This window comes from Pogona vitticeps, chromosome 3, assembly GCF_051106095.1.
Source record: "Pogona vitticeps strain Pit_001003342236 chromosome 3, PviZW2.1, whole genome shotgun sequence".
Classification (NCBI taxonomy): domain Eukaryota; kingdom Metazoa; phylum Chordata; class Lepidosauria; order Squamata; family Agamidae; genus Pogona; species Pogona vitticeps.
Genome location: NC_135785.1, coordinates 260,728,712 through 260,752,617, shown reverse-complemented (window position 1 = coordinate 260,752,617; position 23,906 = coordinate 260,728,712). Strand labels below are relative to the sequence as shown.

The window sequence follows — 23,906 nt, the reverse complement described above, 5'->3', positions numbered from 1 at the left end:
AACAGGACCTGTGCACTTTTTATAGTTTTCTGATCCCACCTTTCTTCTAGTCTTTTATTCCATTAATCTTTTGCTCAAATGCTCCTCCTCCTCTCTATTATTGTTTTTTTAAGAAGAAAAGAAACCTAACGCACCTTCAATTTCTTCACCTTTCATTTGGAGTGCAGGTTTTAAGTCTCCGCATTTGCTACCTCCAGAATTTGCTAAATTATTTTGAATTTGCCATCCCATCAGTTTTTTTAATGTAGAAAATTCAGTTCTAGAAACTTGTTGGCAGTTGATTTTTCTTGCTGGAAAAATATGCTGACCAATTTAAGTTAACTTATATTTACTCCATAGTCCGAATGAATACACATTGCATAACTGAATGCAGAATTTAGCTTGACCAAGATCTCACCTAAATTTTATTTTCACTGTTATTCCTGCAAACATTGCGCATTGTGCTTCCAAACCCAGCACATGACAAAGGAATACAGAATAAACCAATGCAGAGGGGAAAGCGGCTTCAACAAATGAATAATTACGGAGTGGATTTAGAGGAGAGAATGAGAAAGGACGCTAAGAGAGTGTATGTGAAAAAATAAAGGTTTTCTCTGTATGGAGAATGAGTACAGGGAAATCGCCCCAGAAGGAGACCATTGCTGCGATACAAGGAGATCTGCAAGCGGGATCTAAAGGACCTCCACAGAGGGGAAACCTTGACCTCTGAGCGTTCAGCCTGGAGGCAGGCGGTGTATCTCGGCCTCTCCCAATTTGAAGAGACCCTTGTCCAGCAGGCCGAGGCCAAGAGGCAGTCCCGAAAGCAGCAAAACCAGGGAGCTGGACAGGGGACAGATGGTGTTTGTCTTCAGGGTGGAAGGGACGGTCACTCTCGAATTGGCCTTCTCAGCCACACTAGACGCTGTTCCAAGTCCTCCATACAGAGCACATTACCATCATCTCTCGAGACAGATGCCTACTACTACTACTACAACATTTGAGGAGGCAGTAGTTGTTTTATTGAGATTTCTGCGGACGGAGGGGTTGGCTGAGTCAACGTTACCACCCAGAGTTTGATAACATCTTAAAGGCAAGCAGGCATTGTTTGGCATAAGCGTCCATGAATCAGAGGCCGCTTTGTCTGATCCACAGCAGCTTATGCTCGGTAAAACCTGTTAGCCTTTAAGATGCCACAAGACTGTTCATGGTATCTAGAGAAGTCTTATAATCAGGGTCTGAAGTTGTAGCTGAAATGGTTGATGCACCAAGCCATCCCCAGTCATAGTTAAATCTGATTTATCACTGTGCTTCCCTTAAATGTCTTTTTTAAAAAAAGGAAAGTGAGTTATGATCCCATCTCCTGCTGTTCCTGTATTTCCACTTTCACTTTTGCTCCTGTGGAGCCCATGCCGGCATTTCCTCTCGGCTCGTTCCCTGCAGGATCTGTCTGAATCACTTGAGTTTTATCTTGGCACCTGGCTTTCCCTCCTGGCTAACCAGCCTCTTTCTGAATGAATAGGGAAGTCAAGTAGGTGCCGAGTGGGTGCACGCTGATTCATGTGCACACATGTAGATGGACTAATCTCATTGTTTTAATGTACTCTATAAACACGGCTTTCCTGTAGCCGGCGATAAGCATCAGATGATGAATTTTCAAGGCCGGCTGATTTGCAGAACATTAGGGGTAGCCGGCTGCTGTATATGCTCGTGGGAGAAATGCTCACAGAAAACTTCAGCTTCACCATTAAATTAAGTCTCTGCAGGTCTTTTGAGGTAGGGTGTAAAGTGATGTAAATTCTTCCTGCTCTTGCATACATATGTGAGATGGGGAGAGAGAGAATGACAAACTGTCCTCCCCAAAAAGCCTGCCTGCAAGACAGTGATATATTTTCTGCCAATACAGTGGAACCCCTTTCTCCGTGGTCCAAAAATATTAAAAGAAAAATCTTAGAAATATATACTTTAAGGGTGATGTTACCAGACCTCTCCACTAGAGGGAGTCACAGGCCATGGTAGGTATAGTGTTCACTACAGAAATAGGTTTTCATGTTGTCATTACCAGAACTGACCATGAGAGGGAGCAAGAGACCATGTTGTCTATAACATTTGCTATTATACTGTTTGCTGTAATTCGTCTTTTTCAGCCTCGGGGGGGGGGGAGTTGGAACTGATTCCCCTGCAGATATGGGGATCCTGTTATATTGGTAAGAATTTTTCTGCCTTTGCAACAGTGACTTCTGAACAAATTACACATGGACTATTTGCCTGGACTTTAAAAAAACATCAGAAGCCTCAGATGGGTTAGTTGGGTCTTTTTGATCAATCAACCAGCTTACCATAAGCATGTGTGTTTGCTTGGTTTTGCCCTTTGATAAAATGCAAGGTTTTCATGCAAATAGTGGAAACCTAATGTGAGAACTCTTTGCTTGATTCTCACGCTTGAGGCGAGACGTCTCGAGAGCTTCTGTGGTTTCTGGGCAGGCTGTCTTGGTGAGAATTTGTCACATCCCGGTTGTGAACTTCAAGGCTTTAAGAGGGATTCAGCACCATCATGGAGGATGAACTAGTTAGTCAGAACAGCTGCCATGTGTTACATCATCATCCTCATGGACCGTACAGATCCTAGATCTCAAGCGACGGACCTCTGCGGGAAAGTTGGAGAATTTCCCACCGATGGGGACACGCTTCGCGGGACAGGCTGTCAAGTCAGACTTAAGCCTAGCGACTCGATTCAAATTCAACTTGCATTTTTTCCCCCAGTGATTTGGACTTGATCCGACCTACCTCTCTCTTTTTACTTTTTAAAGTTTTTAAGGACTTGACTCTTTCAGCAGGCTTTAACTCCTGTCAATACTTGACTTTGACTTTCTACTTAATCTTTTGTTTCATGTTTTCCATCTTGATTAATGCTAATATTGTCAATGTAAATGGTTGTTTTAATAGTTTTTATGAATAATTTTATAGTGAGCCTCTTTGAGTAGACATATGTCTAGAAGAGTGGGAATGATTGATTGATTGATTGATTGATTAATTAATTTTTTTGATGAGGACTCAGACTTGGGGCTTAGGATTCAGAACTTGATGCTGAAGACCTCAGTCTTGCACTTGGGACTTGGGACCCAAGGACTTGCCATCATCTGCCATCATCCCTGCAAGTCGGTTTTTTATGAATACAACTTCCAGAATCCCCAGGGAGCATGGCCAGCTTCCAAAGCTATGCTCCATTCTGAATACTGTGGGCCAATGGGGAAAGCACGATGTACCGAGATCTGACAGGGTTGTTCTCCTGCTTTTTATTAAAAAATAATGATAATTGCATCCTTGGAGTGGGAAAGTTGCCTTTAGATGGGATGGGAAGTCAACTGTTTATCTGTGTTATTCTCCAGTTGAAAATTGTGTGCACATACTGTACATCCTCAACTAAAGATGCTATTTGCAATGTGGGCGATACAGGCAGACTTGTGCGTGGTCGCCGTAGGATCTTACTGATACAGAAAACAGTGTGTGTTGGAATTCAGTACAGTAAATGGGGAAAAACATAGCAAAGGGATAGCAGAAAAGAATCATAAATTTGCAAAGCAGCAAACCCTAAAACCTGAACACATCAGATTTTAAAACAGATGTGCAGACAGCCGTGAAGATTGAAAGAAATGTCATTTCAAAGATATCTATAATCCTGCAAAAAAAAACTGTGATAAACAAAACAAAAAACAAACACTTTAACCCCATACTGAGAACGCCCTGTGTTCTTTCCTTGGAGCGAGGGGGGCAGGAATGGAAGTTTGATGGAAGGGTGTTTTAATAAAGAAAGCAGTAGAGAGGGAAAGCAAGGAAGCTTTCTTTCATAATTCTGATTTGATCTCTCCCTTGGCCTAATGGGGACATGGTGGCGCTGCAGGTTAAACCGCAGAAGCCTCTGGGCTGCAAGGTTGGAAGACCCATTATCGTAAGATCAAATCCATGCGACGGAGGGAGCTTCCGTCGCTTGTCCCAGCTCCTGCCAACCTAGCCGTTCAAAAGCATGTAAAAATGCAAGTAAATAAAATAGGTACCACCACGGTGGGAAGGTCACGGAGTTCCGTGTCTAGTCGCACTGGCCATGTGACCACAGAAACTGTCTTACGGACATAACACTCAATCTATGGCTTGGAAATGGGGATGAGCACCACGCCCTAGAATCAGACACGACTGGACTAAATGTCAAGGGGAATCTTTACCTTTACCTTGGCCTTCAGAATAATAATAATGGGATGCCATTGATTTTAACCTACGGCAGGGGTCTCAAACATGCGGCCCGGGGGCCATTTGCGGCCCGACAGGTGATAGATTGCGGCCCCCACCTTGCCTGCCCCCGAAGCATCCAAGCGCCCTCTGCTGTCAAGAGTAAAAAAAAAAGCCTCACCTTGCTCGCCGGTTCTCTCCCAAGACAGCGCCTCTTTTACTCTCCATCCGGAACTGCAGCTTGCCAGCCAGCCCGCCTGTCTGCTGGCTGGCAGCCTGCACTGGATAGAGGGTGCAAGAGGCGCTGTCTAGGAGGAGAGCCACCGAGCGAGGCGCGCTGCCAGCCCTTTTCCCCGAGCTGCCGCCAAGCGATGCCTGAGAGTGGAGCTCGCTCCCGTCCCGTCCTCGAAAAGTGCCTCCAAGCCGCCAACAGCAGCTGCCGCCACCACCTCTTCCAGGGAAGCAGCGCTCTGGCTCTTTCTCTCTCGGCACCCCTAGCACCAGCCCAGCCAGCGGCCGCCTCAGCATCCGGTGGTGCTTCCTCCTCCTCCTCATGCTTCAGCTGCCTCAGCTTTGGAGGCTGCCTGGGCTCACCTTGCAAAGTTTGGTCCTCTGTCGTTGTGGGGGTAGCTGCTGCATGCGCCTTTTTTTGAGGGGGCCCTCAGAGGAAGGTTGCTGGACCTCTTTGTGTGTGTGCCTGTGTGTGCGTGTGCCTGCAAGCACCTGTGGGGGGCGCCCTGTTCTGTTTAATTTCATGGGTACAGATGGGGGTTTTTCTCCTTTGGCAAACTGATTCTTTGAGCGGTTTTAAAAAAAATTTATGTTGTGCCCTCCCCCTCCCCGGCTAGGCGGTCGCCTTCTCTGCTTCTTCATCTTGCTGCTGGTGGTGGTAGTGAAGAAGGAGCCGGAGGGGGCCGTGGCCAGTGACAAGGGCTCACACACTCCTCCTCCTCCTCGGAGCCCCAGCCGGGCTAAGGAAACTCCTGGGTGGCTTCCTCGGGCTCTTGCTCTGCTTGGCGGAAAATCTGATGCGGCCCAGCCTCACCCAGACTCTGCCTCCAGTGGCCCCCAGGTAAATTGAGTTTGAGACCTCTGACTTACGGTGATTTTAACTGAGTACAGAAGACTCAGAAGTGTATTACCACTCCTTTCCACTAGGGGTGCCCTGGGACAGTGTGCAGCTGGCCCAAGGCTACCCAGGCTGGCTCTATTCACCACCAAGCGATCTAGCCAGCTTCACCCGCTGTAGCTGCTGCAACGCTGGCCGCATTGCATTGGCTGCCCATCTGTTTCCGTGTCGACTTCAAAGTTTTAATGCCTACTTATAAGGCCCTAAACGGTTTAGGTCCTCGATATTTGGCGGAACGCCTGCTCCCACCAAGGTCTACCCGGATCACCCGCGTGAGTCAGGAGGTGAGGCTAAGGAGCCTGACGCCGAGAGAGGCCCGGAAGAAGAAGACACGAAACCGGGCCTTCTCGGCGGTGGCTCCTCGCCTCTGGAACAATCTCCCTCTGGCGATTCGCGCAGCCCCCACGCTGGGCACCTTTAAAACCCAATTAAAAACATGGCTGTTTATTCAGGCCTTCCCTCCAGCCAACTCTTGATTTTTTCTTACTTTTCCTTTTTATTTTTGCTGCTGTTCTTGTTTGATTATTATGTATTTGTCTATGTTTTATTATTTGATTTTATATTTGGAAGCCGCCTAGAGTGGTCCGGTGGGGCAGATAGGCGGGGTATAAATTAAATTAAATTAAATTAATAAATTAAATAATTAAATAATTAAATAAATGAATAAATGAATAAATAAATAAATAAATAAATAAATAAATAAATAAATAAATAAATAAATAAATAAATAAATAAATAAATAAATAAATAAATAAAATAAAACTGTAGGAATCCACTCAGGAAGCTGAGTTTTCCTCTGTTAAATCTCACGTCACTCCTAGAGAAAAGGGAAAATACAAAATCAAAAGCGGATGATACTTTGTAGAGCTTGGTCAGCATGATTTATAAATAGTGTCGTTGACTTTGTCGTGCGTTACTGTCTTGCACAAAGCCGCACATTTCAAATGTGACGTAACAAATGGGAATGGAGCTACTGTAATGAATACTATTGCAAATTACTCTCCAAAGTTATTTTAAAAGGCAATTTAATAGGTTTTTTTTGGGGGGGGGGACACACATTCTCTTTCGTTTCTACCATTTTTTTCTGATTGGACAAAAACAGAGGAAACCAGCAGGCTGCTTTTCAAATATTGCGATAAGTAGCAACAACAGATCACTTGCTAATCACAGTAACATGTAGCAAGAGTAAATGGCTTCTAAAGATATTTTTTTTCAATTTATTTATTTAAAATATTTTTATCCCGCCTTTCTCCTTAAAAAGAACTCGAGTCTACTGGTGTCATTAAAAATATTTTAAAAACTAAATAACTGTTTGAGTAATCCTGTTTTACGGAGAGATTGTGAATCAGAGAAACTATGCAATGCATATATGTATTTATTTATGTTAAATATATTTCTATATACATAAAATACTTAATGTCCTGTCTTTTTGTTTTATATATTGAACCACTCAATTAAAAAGCTGAGTCATTAGCAAGCAGAATGCTGGCTCAAGAGATGGCCGCTAATGGCAGATGCTGCCCTCTGGTGGAGACTGCCTGAATTTCTGTCTACCCACAAATTTGATTTCTTAGGATCCAATGGCCTGTATGAACTCTGTACATGCTCTGAGGACGTGGCAAAAACCACACCCATAACCAGAGGATTTGTGAAGGTGCAGAATTGTGGGGGCACATGTGAAAGGGGACGAGGGACCACCCAAATTTAAACCTTTATAATTTAATTTTAAAATGCAGTTTTTAATAAAACATGCAGGCCAGCAGGTAGTTGCCTAGTGCCTAGACTCTGATGAGCCAGAAATCCTGGCTTCATTTTCTGCACACTCATCTTTCCTGTAACAAAAAGGACTAGAGACTTCATTGCTTTTTCAAAATGATGGATCCTGAGTCATCTCACAGCGAGAGGCTTTAAATTAGGACTCGGTAAAAAAAAACTCCCCATTCTCTTTTAAAAGGATCTGCTTCTTTTAACTGGCTTTTTTATTTTTTAAGGAAAAGATATTTAGGTAGCAGGGGAAAAAAGCCACATCACTGGTTAAGATTATTTCAGAAAGCTGCCACTGTTTAGCGTAGGTGTCACGGGCCAGTTTGATGGAGGGTTTTACCTGTTATAAAACAGCTTTGTCTTCACATAGGTGGACAGGAGTTCCGGGTAAAAATTATTTGGGGAGTTGAAAATCTTAGCAAACAGGGCTTGGGAAGATTGCCGTCTGCTTAAAACCATGCAGAGTAGCTGCTGCCGCCAGTGTGTTTTATTTATTTATTTGGTTTCTCACTGGCCTTTATCCCAGAACTGGGACTCAAGCCAGCATACAACAAGATTTAAACCAGGTGCAGATGAAATCACAATAAGCTGCAAACTAAAAAACAATTAAATTAATTTATCATAGTATGACATAACAGAATGAAAAACAGTTTGGAAGAACTTTGGTGCTTATTCTTTTTAAATGCATGCGTGTATTGTGTGGCGTCCAGTTGATTCCAATTTCTGGCGACCCTTTTCAGGGGTTTCAAGGTAGAGGGTACTCAGAAATGGTTTCCCATTCCCTTCTGGGACCGTGCAGCTTCCCCGAGGCTACCCAGGCTGGTTCTTCTCCCTGGAGCTATAGTGGGGAATTGAACTCCCAACCTCTGGCTCCCCGGTCAGTTACCTAAGCCTTCTGTCGCAGCCAGTGCATTGCCTAAATCTTGCCCAATTAGAAAAGTATTTGCCTGCTGGCAGAAAGACATCGGGGGAGGGGGGGACCAGGCTAATTTCCCTTGTCAGGGAGTTCCACCGGCTAGGAGCAACCCTGAGCGATTCAGTACAGAGATGCCTTGTATGTTAGTGTGTGGTTATTATGATCTGATGGAGGAAGCATTGTATAGGACCGCTGCATGCCAGGGCCTAGACATGAGACCAGGGGGTGGGGTCTTGCGATATCATGGGGAAATCCTTGTGATGTCACAGAATCTGGGAAGGCAAAGGTGGAGAATCATTTCTGGGCCAGCTGATTCTAGGGCAGATTGTATTTGTTTTTACTGTGGAAGGGATGGGGTCACTCTCGAATTGGCCTTCTCAGCCGTGCTAGACACTTTCCCGAGTCCTCCATGCAGAGCTGGTGACCATCGTCTCTCGAGACTGAAGGATGCCACTGATGTTTCATTGATTCTAGGTGAGGAGACGATGAAGGCAATGCCGTGAATGGGCTCAAGATCTGAATGAAATGTGACAAGAGGTTTCATGGCCATCCAGCATCAGGGCTCTGATGCTGGCATGATGAGTGTCCTGGATTTAAAGCCGCCTTGCTTGCAAAAAGCTAATTGGTCATCCTTTTATGCTATTCTCTCCGAGACGTGTCTCAGATATTCGGAGGAGAAAAGCAATCCTCTGAGGCTCTGGCCAGTGGCCAGAGACCTGGCAATTCTTAAGTAAGGTTACTTAAGGAACACTGTGTAACCCCCCACCCCCACCCCATTTCTATTCCAGTAGTCTGTGAGGGCAAACCCGATTCCCCTTCTTCCATCTTTATTTGACACTAATGTTAATTGTTGTAATTGAATTGATGCCTTTGAATTGTGGTGCTGGAAGAGAGACTCTTGAGAGTCCCCTGGACTGCAAGGAGAACAAACCTATCCATTCTGAAGGAAATCAACCCTGAGTGCTCCTTGGAAGGACAGATCCTGAAGCTGAGGCTCCAATACTTTGGCTGTCTCATGAGAAGAGAAGACTCCTTGGAAAAGACCCTGATGTTGGGAAAGTGTGAAGGCAAGAGGAGAAGGGGACGACAGAGGACGAGATGGATGGACAGGGTCATCAAAGCGACCAACATGAATTTAACCCAGCTACGGGACGCAGTGGGAGACTAGAGGGCCTGGCGTGCTCTGGTCCATGGGGTCACGAAGATCCGGACGACTAAACAACAACAACAAAACATTGCTTGTTCACATTAATAACCTGTGATTTTTATCAGCAAGCTCGAGGCAGCACGCGTGACTCTTTTCCTTCTCCCCATTTTCTTTTCAACCCCGGTCTTGTGAGGAAGGCCAAGCTTAGAGAGAACAGCTTATCCACCAGATGCCTTGAACCGGCATTATTCAGAGTCCAGAGGTTTGAAAAAAGATACTTTGGACTGCAATTCCCAGATTTCCCCAGGTTGGATTGCCTGTGAGCCTCTGAGAGGAGATGTCTAAAAATATATATATAGCTTTTCTAAGCTCTCTCCAAATTTCCAAGGCAGGACCAATGCACCACACGGTGACGTAAGGACAACTGAACTTGCCGGGGAAGCATTTTGCAACCTGCCTTCCGTTCTGCTCCTGAGAGTCTCCTTTTAAGCGGAAGAGGAGTCCCCCCCGGGGAGCCTCATTATCTCTCAGCCTGTACGTCTTCGTTTGTTTGTTCCCTGCTAATTTTCCAAAGGCTTAGCTCAAGATGTGTACAAGGGGAGCTTGTTTACTTTGCCTGGGTAGCTGAGGGGTTTAGGTCTCTGACTGGGGTGCCAGAGGATAGGAGTGTGAATTCTCACGGTGCCTCCTGAGAGTAGAACCAGCCTGGGTGGCCTTGGGCCAACTGCACAGTCTTGGGTGCCCCCAGAAGAAGAAGGGAATAGGAAACCAGTCCAACATTCCCTCTGATTTTCTGCCTTGTCCCATGTGCAGGTGTGCAGGGTTTCAGATACAACCAGAACTAAACGGGTAGCAACCGACGGAGCTTGCGTGCGCCGCTTAGAGGGAGCATAGAAAGCCACTTCTCTACATTGAAAACCCTGGAAAGCATTGCCATAAGTCAGAATTGATTTAATGGGACATGATGATGATTACCATATTTTCCCATGTATAAGACGCCCCCATGTATAAGACGCCCCCCCCATTTTTCTAATCCAAAATTAAGAAAAATAAGTGGGGCTTAGCAAGTGTAGAGAAACAGGGATCAAAGCGCTGCAGGATCGCTTTGATCCCTGCTTTCCCCTCCACTTGTTTTTGTTCTCTCCTCAGCTTACTTCCGAAGATGACCCTCAATTTTTAGCCTAAAGCTTACAGACAAAAGTATAGTCTTATAAACAGAAAAAAAGTATTCTTTGAACAGGTGGAAAGGGATGGGATCCGGAGAAAGGAGTCATGCAGGAGATGTGCGGAGGGGAGTATTTTCCTATGAGAAAGCTAGGAAGCTGAACTTCACCACTGTAGCTTCAAGCGCTGAGAAAAGTTAACTTTCTCAGATGACTGCCCCCATGTGGGTTGCAGGATTATGGGAGTTGTAGTGTACAAGTCTGTCTCTCATAGTACAAGTGTACAATCAAGCACTGCCGTTTTAGAAAAAGAGGACCAATTCCGGTCAAATAAACTGAATGAGCTTTAAAAACTTCACAGGTTTAGCTTCCATGTAAAAACTTTGATAAAACAATAAAAGTCAAAGTTTTCAACAAGGAAAACACATTGTGTCATCTTTAGGATTACGAATGGCATGCTAACTACATTGTCGTTGTATGTTTTGTTCACTTAACCTCTTTTCCGCCTTCGCTCATTTTCCTCGCTCATCCTTCAGTGTGTTTTCTTGATACAAAGGAGTGTCTCTCCCGGGTCTGTGTGTTTCCTATGTCAGAAAGGGCTTTGCTCCTCAGGGTAATTGCATGCATTTGTAAATTCTTTTTTAAAAAAACCTGGGTTGATTTGGGCATTGTTTCCAGTGGCTTTTAGCCAGCGAAGAGGTTGAAGTAAACAGCATGGCAGCAACCCTAGCAGGAGTAAATGGGGCCTAGGGAAAATTCCTTGGAACTTATTTTGTTGTTATGATTCCTTATTTGGAACCTGCAAACTTAAAGCAATTAATTTGTAAACTTTAAATTTCAAACAGATTTTTAAAATGATTTATTATATCTTTGAGTTAAGTGCCCGAGGGCCTGAGCAATTATTTAAAAAAAAATACATAGTGAAAATTTGTAGTTGTTTTTTTTGAAAAATCTGAAAATACAACACAAAAATGAGTACAATGGAATATTATTTCCAGGCAGTTGTGAAAAAGCAGCTAAGAAATATGGGAGCGATAACCCACCAAACTGTCCCGTGGATTAGAATAATTCTGTGAACTTTTTGAGAATCTGCTGGAGAGCTCGGCTGCGGAGCCAGAGGGCTGGGAGTTCGATTCCCCGCTGCGTCTCCTTGGCGGCGGCTGGACGTGATGATCCATCGGGCCCCTTCCAGCTCTGCCATTTTAAGATTATTATTCTTATTGTAACTTAACAAACCAAAAAAAGGCCAACTAGTTTAGCCTCCTCTTTGCCATAGTGGCTAACCAAATGCCTCCAGAACGTTTGAGGTGCCTTGGTAACAAGGGTGGAGAACCAGTCGCTGATTAGGAGCTGATGGGGCTTGTAGTCCTGTCAGCGAGGTCTAGGGGTCAGGGCGGATGGAGACCGGCAAGATCCAGAGCAGCCATTCTCAACCTCTCGTTTGCCACGGCCATAACCATGATGTGTTTACAGAGTGAACTCACAGGTCCCTGCCTGCAAGGAGCTTCCAGTTTTTGAAATTCACCAGAGAAGGAAACAGCAAGATCAGACAGCGGAAGTGCAGGAAAGCAGCTAGCGTAAAAGGGTTGGCGATGTGTGTTTTGGTGGATCATAGGTTCTGTTGCAGTTGGGGATTTAAAAAAAAAGGGGGGGGAAATGTCCTTCTCTCATCCCTCGCAGCCCATACCCACAACTGCCACGGCTTCCCAAAGGGCCGGCTTTTGAGGCACACTTGCACATACATCAGAAATAGACTCCCTGCAGATCAGAGGCCTCGTTTGCAACCCACGGAGAGTGCCGTGTGTGTGTGTGTGTGTGTGTGTGTGTGTGTGTGTGTGTGTGTGTGTGTGTGTGTGTGTGTGTGTGTGTGTGTGTGTGTGTGTGTTGCGTTGCCCTGGCACCGTTGTCAGGCAGGTTGTCAGGAGCATTGACTGCAGAGAGTACATCCCTATAGATTATCCGACACTTTTCTTCCCTGTAAATGAGAGGAGGGCACCCAGAGGAAAAAGACACCACCCCCCCCCCCAAAGGCCTTCCACGTCACCAGCCTGGGTTGCCTAGCATTGCTGGGACAGGAAGAGAGGATGGGGGAGAAAGAGAGCGAATTTGAAACTGTTTTTTTTCCCCGCTCTGTTCCGGCCGGCTGCCCAGAGAGGCTTGACTTCTCTGCTGGTCTGAGCCTCGTCATGGCTTCGGGGGCCTCCGAGCTGGAGCTCCCTTTGGTGCAGGACGTTCCGCTGACCCGGTGCATGAGGCTGCGGGCGCAGAGCCTCCAGCAGAAGAACGAGAAAGCCCAAGAGGGCGAAAAGCTTCTGCAGCCCAATGAGTTTGTCTACCGGGTAGACTTCGCCCGCCAGCGGGGTCTCCGGTTCCTGCGCTGGCACGTCGCCCTGGGGAAACCGGGTAAGGTGACGGTCATCGGCACCTCTCAGCACTGGACGCCGGATCTCACAAACCTCATGCGGAGGCAGCTGCTGGAGCCCGTGGGCGTCTTCTGGAAGAAGCCAGGCTCCGAAGAAGTGGAATGCAATGAAGCCGATGCCCTGGAGTTTGGAGAACGGCTGGCAGAGTTAGCCAGGATCCGGAAGGTGATGTATTTTCTCCTGGTCTATGCGGACGGCCTGGATCCGGCGCACCTGAAGTGCTCGGTGGTGTTCACAGTCTGACGTGGGACCCATCCTGATTTCCATGGCAGTCCACCTATGTTGGCAGCTTTTGTCTTCCGCTTTTCAGCTCTGCGGGTCCTGCTTCTTGGGGTAGGGTTTGGTGCTTTAGAAGCCGTACCTGATGTAGGATGGATTCCAGTCTCCCTCGTCCTTCCGAAATTAGACGCCTGGCCTCATTTTAAGAGCTGCTTCCATGAAGGCGAAGTCTCCCCAATGTCAGAGAACCGGGAAGGCTGAATCTTTGTTTAGCTTAGGAGGCAGACTTGCGATTTTAGCTGTGCTTAATTGCAGCCATCCGGAGAATTCTGAAAGGCAACGGGCAACACTTCCTCTGTGACCAACATCCTGGTGAAAGAGAAGAGCCATTCCTTTCCTGTGGACAAGATCCTCCGACAACCCCAGAAGCCTACGCAGCGTGGCTGGATGTAAAGAAATGCAACAAACCGAGGGAACCTTATCTCTCCCACCCGATGCTTTACAACAGGAGCCTGGTTGTTTACTCAGCGATGAGCATGGAATCCATTCTCTGTGATACCTTTTCCTGGGACCTTAAGGATTTAAATGTCTGTTTGCCTTTTCAAAGCAAGCGTCTAATCCTTATGAATGCCAAAGGAAACATGGAGATATTTTGTTAACCATTAAATTAGAAAGCAAAGCAAAGATTAGGCTTGAGGGGCTCTTTTACCTGAATCCCTTGCCCTCCCCACACACACCATCTTTGTAAAAGAGGTTTAGTATATTGGGAACTGAGGATTGGACACAATTTGCTTTCCTTTGGGTCTCTGTTGATGGGGTTGAATTTGAACTCAGGTCGCAGAATCAAATCCATTCCTGCTTTGTTCTCCTCCCTTTGTTCCAACCCAGTTAGTATTTTCCCACCTTCAGATAAAGAAAAAACTTCCCCCAGGTGTGCATGTTAATCTAAGGTTTTTTTATCTATCTATCTATCTATCTATCTATCTATCTATCTATCTATCTATCTATCTATCTATCTATCTATCTATCTATCTATCTATCTATCGATCGATCGATCGATCGATCGGTCGGTCGGTCGGTCGGTCGGTCTGTCTATCTATCTAGTGTGTGTGTATAGTGTGTGTGTGTATGTATATGTATGTATATATATACACTCTGTGTGTGTATACACACACACATACACACACACTGTATATATATACTGTATATATTTATTTATTTATTTATTTATTTATAAATAAATTATCTGTGTTTATCTATTGTTTTTACTTTAATTGTTGTGAGCCGCCCAGAGTAGACCAAGTCTAGATGGGCGGCATATATGCTGGCCATCTAGACTTGGTCTACTCTGGGCGGCTCACAACAATCAAAGCAAAAACAATTGACATATAAAACAATTTAACCACAATTTACAGCAATTAATAATCATGGACCAGAGCACTCCAGGCCCTCCTGTCTTCCAGTGACCCCCGGAGTTGGGTCAAAGTCATGCTGGTCGCTTCGATGACACTGTCCAACCATCTCCTCCTCTGTCGTCCCCTTCTCCTCTTGCCGTCACATCTCAAAAGAAGGAAATGCCAAACTGCTTCTGTATGTTCTCTACCCGAAATGGGTTACCATAAGTCAGAATTGATTTGATGGTGTACGGTTATTATTTTTAGGATTTCCATGGCAAAGATCCTGTGAGGATCACAATTAAGCTTGGAGTGAAATGGTGGTGGTGGGGAATATGAAATCATTATCTCTATCATTCGGAATGTCCCACAGCTTTGACCCCAGGAATCCTGGATTCACTGCATTGCTAATCCATAGCTACAGAAGCACCCACCAGCTGACTACATTGTACGCACCCTTGGTCCTAATGCTGCTTTATCTCCACGCACCTGTGCACCTTGGTGTCTGCCCATATTTGTGTCTGCACACTATGGGTGGGTGGCAATGAATCCTTGGGAGGGTGTGAATCCACTCCGGGTTTTCGTCCAAACTGTGACAAAGTTCTCCAGAACCTTTTGAGGGATTAAAGGTTCAACCTTTTGAGCTGGCCTTCACTGCATGCAAAAACAGCTGTGTTAGGGAGGTTCAGGAGCCAGCGGCCCCTGATTCCTGGGAAACCCTCCGTCCGGCAAGCAAAAATTCTGCAGATCTTGTGCTCTGAAGCTGGTTGTCGGTACCAGTATCTCTCACAGTGGTTCCCAGCCTGGAGTGACCCTGGTATTTTTGGACTGCAATTCCCACAAGCCTTCACCACCAGCTGTGTGGGTTAGCGCTTTTGGTAGCTGCAGTCCAAGAAAACATCTGGATGTGACCCAAGGTTGGAAACTGCCGGTCTTATGGCCATGGCCTCCCACATAACCTGAAGGTGGCTCAGGCATAACGCTGTAATTTTCCACTGATGTGGCCTGGTTTCCGCTGTACCTTCTGTAGTAACCGCTACTCCTTAGCGCACCGCGTTGTGTCCCTTTTGTTACCACCCACTTTTGGCGCTTCGGGCTTAAAATCGTCTTCCTCTGTCAAGGGACGTAAAAACGAGGGTGACCCCCTGCACTCTTAAAGCTAAAGTGTCTTCTGTATAAAAAGTGTTATAATAAAAAAAATTAAAAGCAGAAAAAAATTGAAATGGTCCTTGTGATTTTTAAAAAAAATTATTGTTGTTGTTTAGTCATTTAGTCGTGTCCGACTCTTCATGACCCCATGGATCAGAGCACGCCAGGCCCTCCTGTCTTCCACTCCCTCCCGGAGTTGGGTCAAATTCATGTTGGTCGCTTCAATGACCTTGTCCATCCATCTCGTCCTCTGTCATCCTCTTCTCCTCCTGCCCTCACACTTTCCCAACATCAAGGTCTTTTCCAGGGAGTCTTCTCTTCTCATTAGATGGCCAAAGTACTGGAGCCTCAGCTTCAGGATCTGTTCTTCCAGTGAGCACTCAGGGTTGATTTCCTTTAGAATTGATAGGTTTGTTCTCCTTGCAGTCCAGGGGATTCTCAAGAGCCTCCTCCAGCACCACAGTTCAAAAGCATCAATTCTTCGGCGGTCAGCCTTCTTTATGGTCCAGCTCTCACTTCCATACATCAGTACAGGAAAAACCATCGCTTTGACTATGCAGACCTTTGTCGGCAAGGTGAGGTCTCTGCTTTTTAAGATGCTGTCGAGGTTTGTCATCGCTTTCCTCCCAAGAAGAAGGCGTCTTTTAATTTCATGGCTGCTGTCTCCATCTGCAGTTATCATGGAGCCCAAAAAAGTAAAATCTGTCACTACCTCCATATCTTCCCCTTCTATTTGCCAGGAGGTGATGGGACCAGTGGCCATGATCTTAGTTTTTTTGATGTTGAGCTTTAAACCGTTTTTTGCACTCTCCTCTTTCACCCTCATTACAAGCTTCCTTAATTCCTCCTCACTTTCTGCCATCAGAGTGGTATCATTATTATTATGGTATAAAATGCAGTCAGAGGGGGAGGTGAAGAATTTTGGGAAGTCGGAACCTGGAAGGCCCCAAGTTGGGGGGAAGGCTGGCCAAGAACCGTGTCGTCCAGCAGCATGCGAGGTTGTAAAAAACTCCAGCAACAACTCCCTGGACAGTAAAATACCCTTCATTTCCTTGTTGTTGTTTCCTGTCCGTCAAGTCACTTCAGATTTATAGCGACTCTATGAATGAGTGACCTCCAAAAGAGCCTATTAACAGCCCCGTTCAGCTCTTGCAAAGCTTTCTTCCTCAGGGGAGCCGATCCGTCTCATATTTGGTCTTCCTCCTTTCCTGCTGCCTTCGACTTTTCCTAACCTTATTGTCTTTTTCAGTGAGTCTTACCAGTTCCATGTGGTGTCTCGCTTTAGGTACAGGAGATTTTTGCAGGTCAGGGCTAGGCACCACTTAGGACAGAGACTTTTAGAGAAAGACTCAATCTGTTCATTTATAGCACGGTCTGCAGCCCACCAGAGGCTGTAACAGCTCCTGACACAGATAATTTCTGGTTTGGGGGGGCATTTTTGCACGGGAGGGGGAGAACAGATTTTGGCCCCATGTTTTGTTTTTCAGGAGAATCATGTCCCCAGATTATATTCATCTCTCCTTCCCTCCAACTTTCATCCAGGAAAAAAAAAAAGAATTAATAGTGTCTATAAACACATTTTTAGCAAATCGTCGGATAATCACAATAATCATTTTGAACTGCAAGACCTGCAAGGGGCCATCGAGTCCGGCCCCTGTCATGGAGGCCCCAGGGGGGTGGGATTCGAACTCCCAGCCTCTCTCCTAAACCACTCAGCTATCCAGCTGTTCTGTTAATCTGTGAACCTCAAATCTGGAAAGGATCCTATGGGTCATCCAGTCGTTTTTAAAAATGGAAACTTTCCAAGTTTGATCTTGTTTTTTTTTAAAAAAAAGCATTTAAAACCAGGGCTTGGTTTATTCCCTTTTTAAAGACTGACTCAGGTGGGTCTTGTTAAAATCCCGACTTTTCTACATCTTACGAGAGGCTGTCTGTGGAAACTCTTCATTTGAGAGGAAAATGGGCCTCTCTCCCTTTACTTGAGGGCTTGCAGACTGAGAAAAGCAAATCTTAATAGTTCTGTTTGACTTTGTCTGGAGGCGGGATGTAACCCTCTTTGACCCCTTTTACTAATATATGGCTCTTGGAGGCAAAGAAGGGGATAAATATTAGATGATTTTGTATTTTATATGCCACTCTGTTGCACTGAGTGAATATATTTTATCTGCCTTTATGATGAGTCAGCCGCTAATGGACTTTCAGGGTTATCTGACAGATGAGTTTGCCCTTTTCCAAAGACCGCAGGAAAGCCATTCCTGATTTCTGAGTAGCTTTTATCTGGGGGGGGGGGAAAAAGGAGAACGTTGGAGACATTTCAAGATGATCTTTGCTATATTACATCTGGCAGTGGCCAAGAGCAAAGTTGGCTTTATTTATTTATTTGTTTGACTCCTTTATAGGCCATCTTTCTCCTGATGGGGAAATACTCAAGGCAGCTGACCCTGTTAAAAAAAAAATTAAATTAAAACCGCAATGGATTGTACCTTTAAAACAATGACACACGAATAGCAATTCCAAATACACTGAATGATCAAAAATAGACGGGGCAGGAATCCCCGATCCAGCAGTTCGTGCCAGTTCGTTGAGTGGCCGAATGGGGGTGTTTCACATTTTGAAGCCCTGCCTCCTCTAGCGGGCACCCACTCAGAGGCGGCGCACAGAGGAGGCGGGGCAGGAAAGTGGTTTGTGCCCATCTCTTCTCAAAATCATTAAAAACTTTAAAAACACACCCGGCGGAAAACCACTGTTTGGGGACTCTATTGTGATTGCTAAAAGCCTGCCTGAAAAGGTGGGTCTTCACCTGTCGGGTGGAAGGAGAGCAGGGAGGGGACCAGCCGTTTCTCCCGAGGGAGAGCATCGTCACAACCCGGGAGCTGCCACTGAGAAGGCTCCATCTCGTGTCCCACCAAACATTCTCGGCATGGCCATGGGGCCAGAGAGGAGGGCCTCCGCTGAACATCTTAAGGACCGTGGTGGGGAGACACTGTTCTTCAGATAGCCTTGAGTGTGATCGGTCTCAGATTTTTGAGAGGAGAGAGAACGGGAGGAGGGGAGAACGCAGCCCCCGTGTTCCATCCCTGCTACTCATAAACAAAAACATCTCTGTTGTCGTTTTGTGATTTATAAGGCCGAGCATTAAAAGGCATTTTATTAAAATAAAGGATGGCTGTAGTCCCTCGTGTATCATCCATGTGGTCAGTGGTGATATATCATTGTGGTTAGCCTTGTTTTCTGTCCAGTTTGCCTTGAGAGTTCATTGAAGTATTGACTGTTCTTGCTATTTTGAATGACAGCCGTCATTTCTCCAAAAATGTGTTTCCATCCTACATGTGGATGCCACATATGTTTATGCTGAAACCTTCAGCTCAGGAAGGATGGTGGGATATGAGTGTCCACCCGAGACAGCTGCTCTAGGGCTGGTCTTGACTGTACACCCTGGTACTCTTCCTGGGCTACTATCCTATCATTCGTGCCAGCTACGAGTAAACCCATTGACTCAACTGCTGGATGGGAAGTCGTACTCATGTAAATCCTATTGAGGCAGTAGGTCTACTCCCACTGCGACCAGCAGAAGCCCTGTGACTCTTCATTTTTTTCACATGAGGTGAGAATGGATGGATGGATGGATGGATGGATGGATGGACGGACGGACAGACGGACGGACGGACAGATTTTCTGTGGACTTTTTCGGTGGCTGCTCCCATGTTGTGGAATGGCCAAGAAAACACATTGGTTTCTTCTCTCTTATCCTTCTGCCCGCAAGCAAAAACCTTTCTTTTTTAGGCAAACTTTAGCTAATTTTGTTAGTATTATTATTATTATTATTAACACCGCTGCGTTAATCAGGAAGGCACAACAACGGTTGTATTTTCTAAGGATTCTTAGAAAGCAACAATTGACTGAGAGTTTGTTAATCACCTTCTATCGGAGTTCGATTGAGAGCATATTATCCTACTGTCTCTGTGTATGGTTCACGAGCTGCACAGTGGCAGAGAAAAAGGCAATTCAAGGGGTGATCAAGACGGCCCAAAACATCATTGGCTGTTCACTCCCCTCTTTGGAAGAATTGTATGAGAACAGATGTAAGAGGAAGATATCTAACATACTGAAAGACTCCTCTCATCCGGGATATCAGCTCTTTAAACTATTACCATCAGGAAGGAGATTCAGGGTATTGAAAGCAAGGACAAGCAGATTCAAGAACAGTTTTTACCCAAGTGCAGTATTGAGTTTAAATGCGGGGCCATAAGTTTTTGGTGGACTTTTTAATTGCTGAGAGAAAACGGGGTATCTATATTTGGATGGTGAAAGTTGTGTATATTTTAACTTTTTTTTTTGTAGTGTTGTCCAGTTTTACCTTGGGGAAGAGCACCTCATTTCGTTGCACCCACTTGTGAGCGCAATGACAAATAAATTTCTTATGTCTATGTCTTATGTCTTATGTCTAATTTTCTTAAGTGGAGGTTTTAGGAATGCTCCATGTATCAAATTCAGAAAATTAATTATTTTTTAAAAAAATTATTTTTAATGATGGTTTTTGATATTGTTGTGTGCTAAATATTTTTTAATATTTCTCATGGTGTTTTTGATTATGATTATGGTGTTGTTTTAACTGATTGTGATTGCCTAATGTAGAGAAAGGCAGCCTATAGATAAAGTAAAATATATACTAAATGTATATGTATGTTTAGAAACCAGTGTGTCTGCCCCCCCTTCTTTATCCCCCTCCATCCGTCCACCCTGATCTTGTAACTTATTTTCCCCTGGTTAAAATATTTCACTGTTTTTATTCTTCAAACCATTGAACAGGAACTCTCAAAGAACTTGATCAGGCCCCTGTATCTGCTAGGGATTTGTTCCAAGGCCTGTCCCCGGATTCTAAAAATCGTGGATTATACTGAATGCCATTTTAATAATGAACACTATACATATAGCGTGATCTCTTGGATTCCCCCTAGTGGCCAGTTCTGTTAACTTCATCTGCATATTTCTAGGATTTTTCTTTTAATATTTTCAGACAGTAGATCAATGAATCCATGGATACCAATCCCATGGGATCAGGGGGTCCTACTATGTAGTTTAAAAAATATATATATTAATAATTTGGCCGCGTTGCGGTGGTGACTGATGCAGTTTTTTCTTTTCCCGTTTCCTGTTGCAGGTCATCCCAGACTGGAAGGAGCAAGAGTGGTCTGCGGAGAAGCCGGAAAACTATGCGGGCATTTTCCATTTCCAGTTCTGGCGATTTGGGGAGTGGGTGGACGTGGTGATTGACGACCGCCTGCCCACCCTCCACAACCAGCTCATCTACTGCCACTCAAACTCGAAGAATGAGTTATGGTGCGCCCTGGTAGAGAAAGCCTATGCCAAGTGAGTAGACTTGCCGGGTGTGAGACCAGCACGGTGGCATGTTGTGGGTTCTCCCTTAAAGTAAGCTCTGCAGTTCTAGGATGATGATGATGATGATGACCTAGTTCAAGTCTGCAAGAATCTCTCTTTTTTCCAAACCTGGAGCTAAATTCGAGAAGAATCCTTTGAAGGAATCGGGGCGGCCCATGAAGATGGGGGTCCCATGGCCACCCACTCCGGCTTCAGAGCTCTCTGGCTATTAGGGATCACTCCCCCTCCTGCTGAAATCCATTTTCCAGGGTTTCATTGGGGAGATGGTAAGCACTTGGCTCTAAACTCTTGGATTTAGAGTGGCTTGAGTCCCATATAACCGGGAGAAAGACGGGATAGAAATGAAATAGAATAAAATAAAACCCTCAGGGAAAATACTGAGGCTGTCCATGACCAGAGAAAAAAAGTCAATTAATCTGCTGATCATGCTTATCCATCCGTCCGTTATGGGATGAGCTCCTCATAACCACTCATACGTTACAGACAGGCATATGTTTTGTGGACATACTTTATAAAGTGGCACAAAGCCCTTTGCAGTAAATAAGTGTGAACTGCAACAAACAGTTGCAGCGTGAGAGGCTTCTGTTCACTTTTCCAGCTAGCCAGAGTTCAGCCCTGCACATTTGGAGGGACACCCTGTTCCATTTGCTCCCCCATCCTGTTTTTCCCCCCAACCCACAGACCCTCGTCATTCTGTATCTGCTGAATATGCTAAAGATTCATTAATCTATTGGGAGGGTAGTATAGCCTCTTAATTTTCCCTACCATTGGTCATTTGTATTTCTGCAAAACTTTCAGTTTCCTTCTTCCCCTGAGCTTGCTGAATCTCTTTCTCTGCAGCTTTCTCGATTACCTGCAGGCCTATTGACACTCACCTGCAAAACTGAAGGGTGTCTCTACTAGGATGCAGATCGAGACTCAGAATATTGGCTTCATGGCACGCTTTCTTCCTCTGTTAGAGAAGGCATCGCACCCTACCCTTAGCTAGAGGGTATATTGGCTGTTCCGGCTCCATCTGTAATAACCGCATCTGTTTCGCCCCATTCTTTTTAGACTCTCAGGATGCTACGAAGCCTTAGACGGAGGCAACACGGGCGATGCCTTGGTGGATTTCACCGGCGGTGTCTCGGAACCCATCGATCTGGTCGAGGGCGGCTACGCCGAGGACGAAGCCAAACGGAACCTCCTCTTTGAGCGGGTTCTCAAAGTCCATAATCGGGGGGGCCTCATCAGCTGCTCCATCAAAGTAAGAAACCCGCAGGTGTTGCTATACCGTTGCAGCAGGGGCGTGGGTGGGTGCATGCATGGGTTAAAAGAGTCACGATTGGCACCTTGATCTCGGTAAAAGACAAGGAAACCCTAGAGACCACAGGCCAGGCATATATGGCCCGGAGCTTCCCCATCACCGGCTCCTTTAAAAGGTCTTAATCCCCCAAATCTTCTGATAAAGACATCCTATAAAGTCGGATCCCCTTATCCGCAGAATCGGTATCCACGGATTGACTTATCCACCGTCTGAAAATATTAAAAGAAAAAATCCAAGAAATCCAGGCACTCCTCATTTAACAACCGAGTTCCATACCTACGACCAGGTCGTTAAGCAAATTGGTCAATAAGTGAGGAGCAATCAACTGTATGCAAGAGGAATAAATCACGAGCTGTGGAGAAGGGGGCAGGGCGAAGACGCAAACCCGCGTTGATGAGGGTTGTCAAGGATCAGAAATAGCTGTTGCTTAACAGGTAGATTGTTAAGTGAGGAGTGCCTGTACAGTGACGCCTTGCAAGACGAATGCCTCGTGCAACAAAAAACTCACAAGACGAAAGCGTTTTGCAATTTTTTGGGTGACTCGCGAGATGAATTTTTCTGTGGCCGTGCTTCGCAAGACAAATTATTTTTTCAATGTATCCCTATGGAAAATGTATTGAAATGCATTCATATGGGAAAATTTGCTAGATGAAATTTTTGCAATACGAAATGACTTGCAGAACAAATTATTTTCGTCTTGCAAGGCATCACTGTATATATTTTTAAAGAGAATGTTACCAGAACTGGCCACTAGAGGGAGCCAGAGACCATGCAGTGGATAGTGTTTGTTATTCAAATACCGTTTGCTTAATCTGTGTTTCCCTTAAATGCCTCTCAAAAAAAAGTAGAGCATAAATCAAAGTGTGCTGCTTATATACCACTCCATAGCACTTAAAGCACTCTCTGGGCAGTTTATAATTTAATTAGAAAGGCTACACCTTGCTCCCCCGCCCAAGCTGGGTACTCAATTTACCAACTTCAGAAGGATAGAAGGCCGAGTGAGCCTTGAGCTGGCTACCCAAGCCCGTCCCAATCGAACTCAGCTCGTGAGCAGAGTCTTGATCGCAGCACTGCAATTTCACCACTACACCAACGAGGCTCCTTAGAAGAACAAGCACATTGCTGGGTGCCCGGAGCCATCCTGTGTGACAAGACCAGAGAGGACATTTTGTGGAATTGGTGCTACCACCAAATAGGCCCTCTGCCTCGTTTATTCAGAATACTAGATGCAAAACTGTCTTTGATACTGAGCCACAAATGGTGGCCATCCATTGCTTTTTCGTCTTGGAACTTGGAACTTGGAAAGTTACTTTCGAGAAATAACTTGTTCTCACTCGACTCTCCCACTATAGGATCTGAGAAGTAGTTCAGTGCTATTAGAAGTACACAGAGTTGTGGATTTTGGGGATTCTGAGTAGTGTAGTCCCATAAAAATAGATCTGGACCATTCCAGCCATCCCCCATTATAACGTCTGCAAAATGATTTATTTCATTAATCATTGCTTTTTTTTTTGCAAATTTTTGTTGGGGCTTTATGTTGAAAAACATTTCATAAAATAGATATGAGAATGGTATACCCTGTGAGCAATTCTTTTCCAAAGGGCTCTGAAAACACTCTTAAAAATTGCTAGCTGTTCAAGAAAAAGATTGCTAGTTAAAGTAATGATTTCATGACTACTGAATTACTTTGGCAGTG

General features: G+C 45.1%; 2 protein-coding genes across 2 annotated transcripts in view; both read left to right on the top strand.

Annotated features, from left to right (window-relative positions):
- CAPN5 (calpain 5) overlaps window positions 1-23,906 on the top strand; it is a 76,928-nt gene that overhangs the window by 38,161 nt on the left and 14,861 nt on the right. Inside the window, exons 4-5 of the mRNA XM_072993465.2 lie at window positions 20,666-20,874; window positions 21,958-22,150. Of these exons, the coding sequence (XP_072849566.2) occupies window positions 20,666-20,874; window positions 21,958-22,150 (402 nt within the window). The remainder of the gene's footprint in view (window positions 1-20,665; window positions 20,875-21,957; window positions 22,151-23,906) is intronic.
- OMP (olfactory marker protein) lies at window positions 12,292-13,445 on the top strand. The gene has a single exon (XM_020777845.3). The coding sequence runs from the start codon at window positions 12,404-12,406 to the stop codon at window positions 12,983-12,985; it is 582 nt and encodes a 193-aa protein (XP_020633504.3). The 5' UTR covers window positions 12,292-12,403; the 3' UTR covers window positions 12,986-13,445.

Bases quoted from the DNA above. Each gene is read 5' to 3' on its own strand.
- OMP (XM_020777845.3), top strand. From the start codon at position 12,404: ATGGGGGAGAAAGAGAGCGAATTTGAAACTGTTTTTTTTCCCCGCTCT.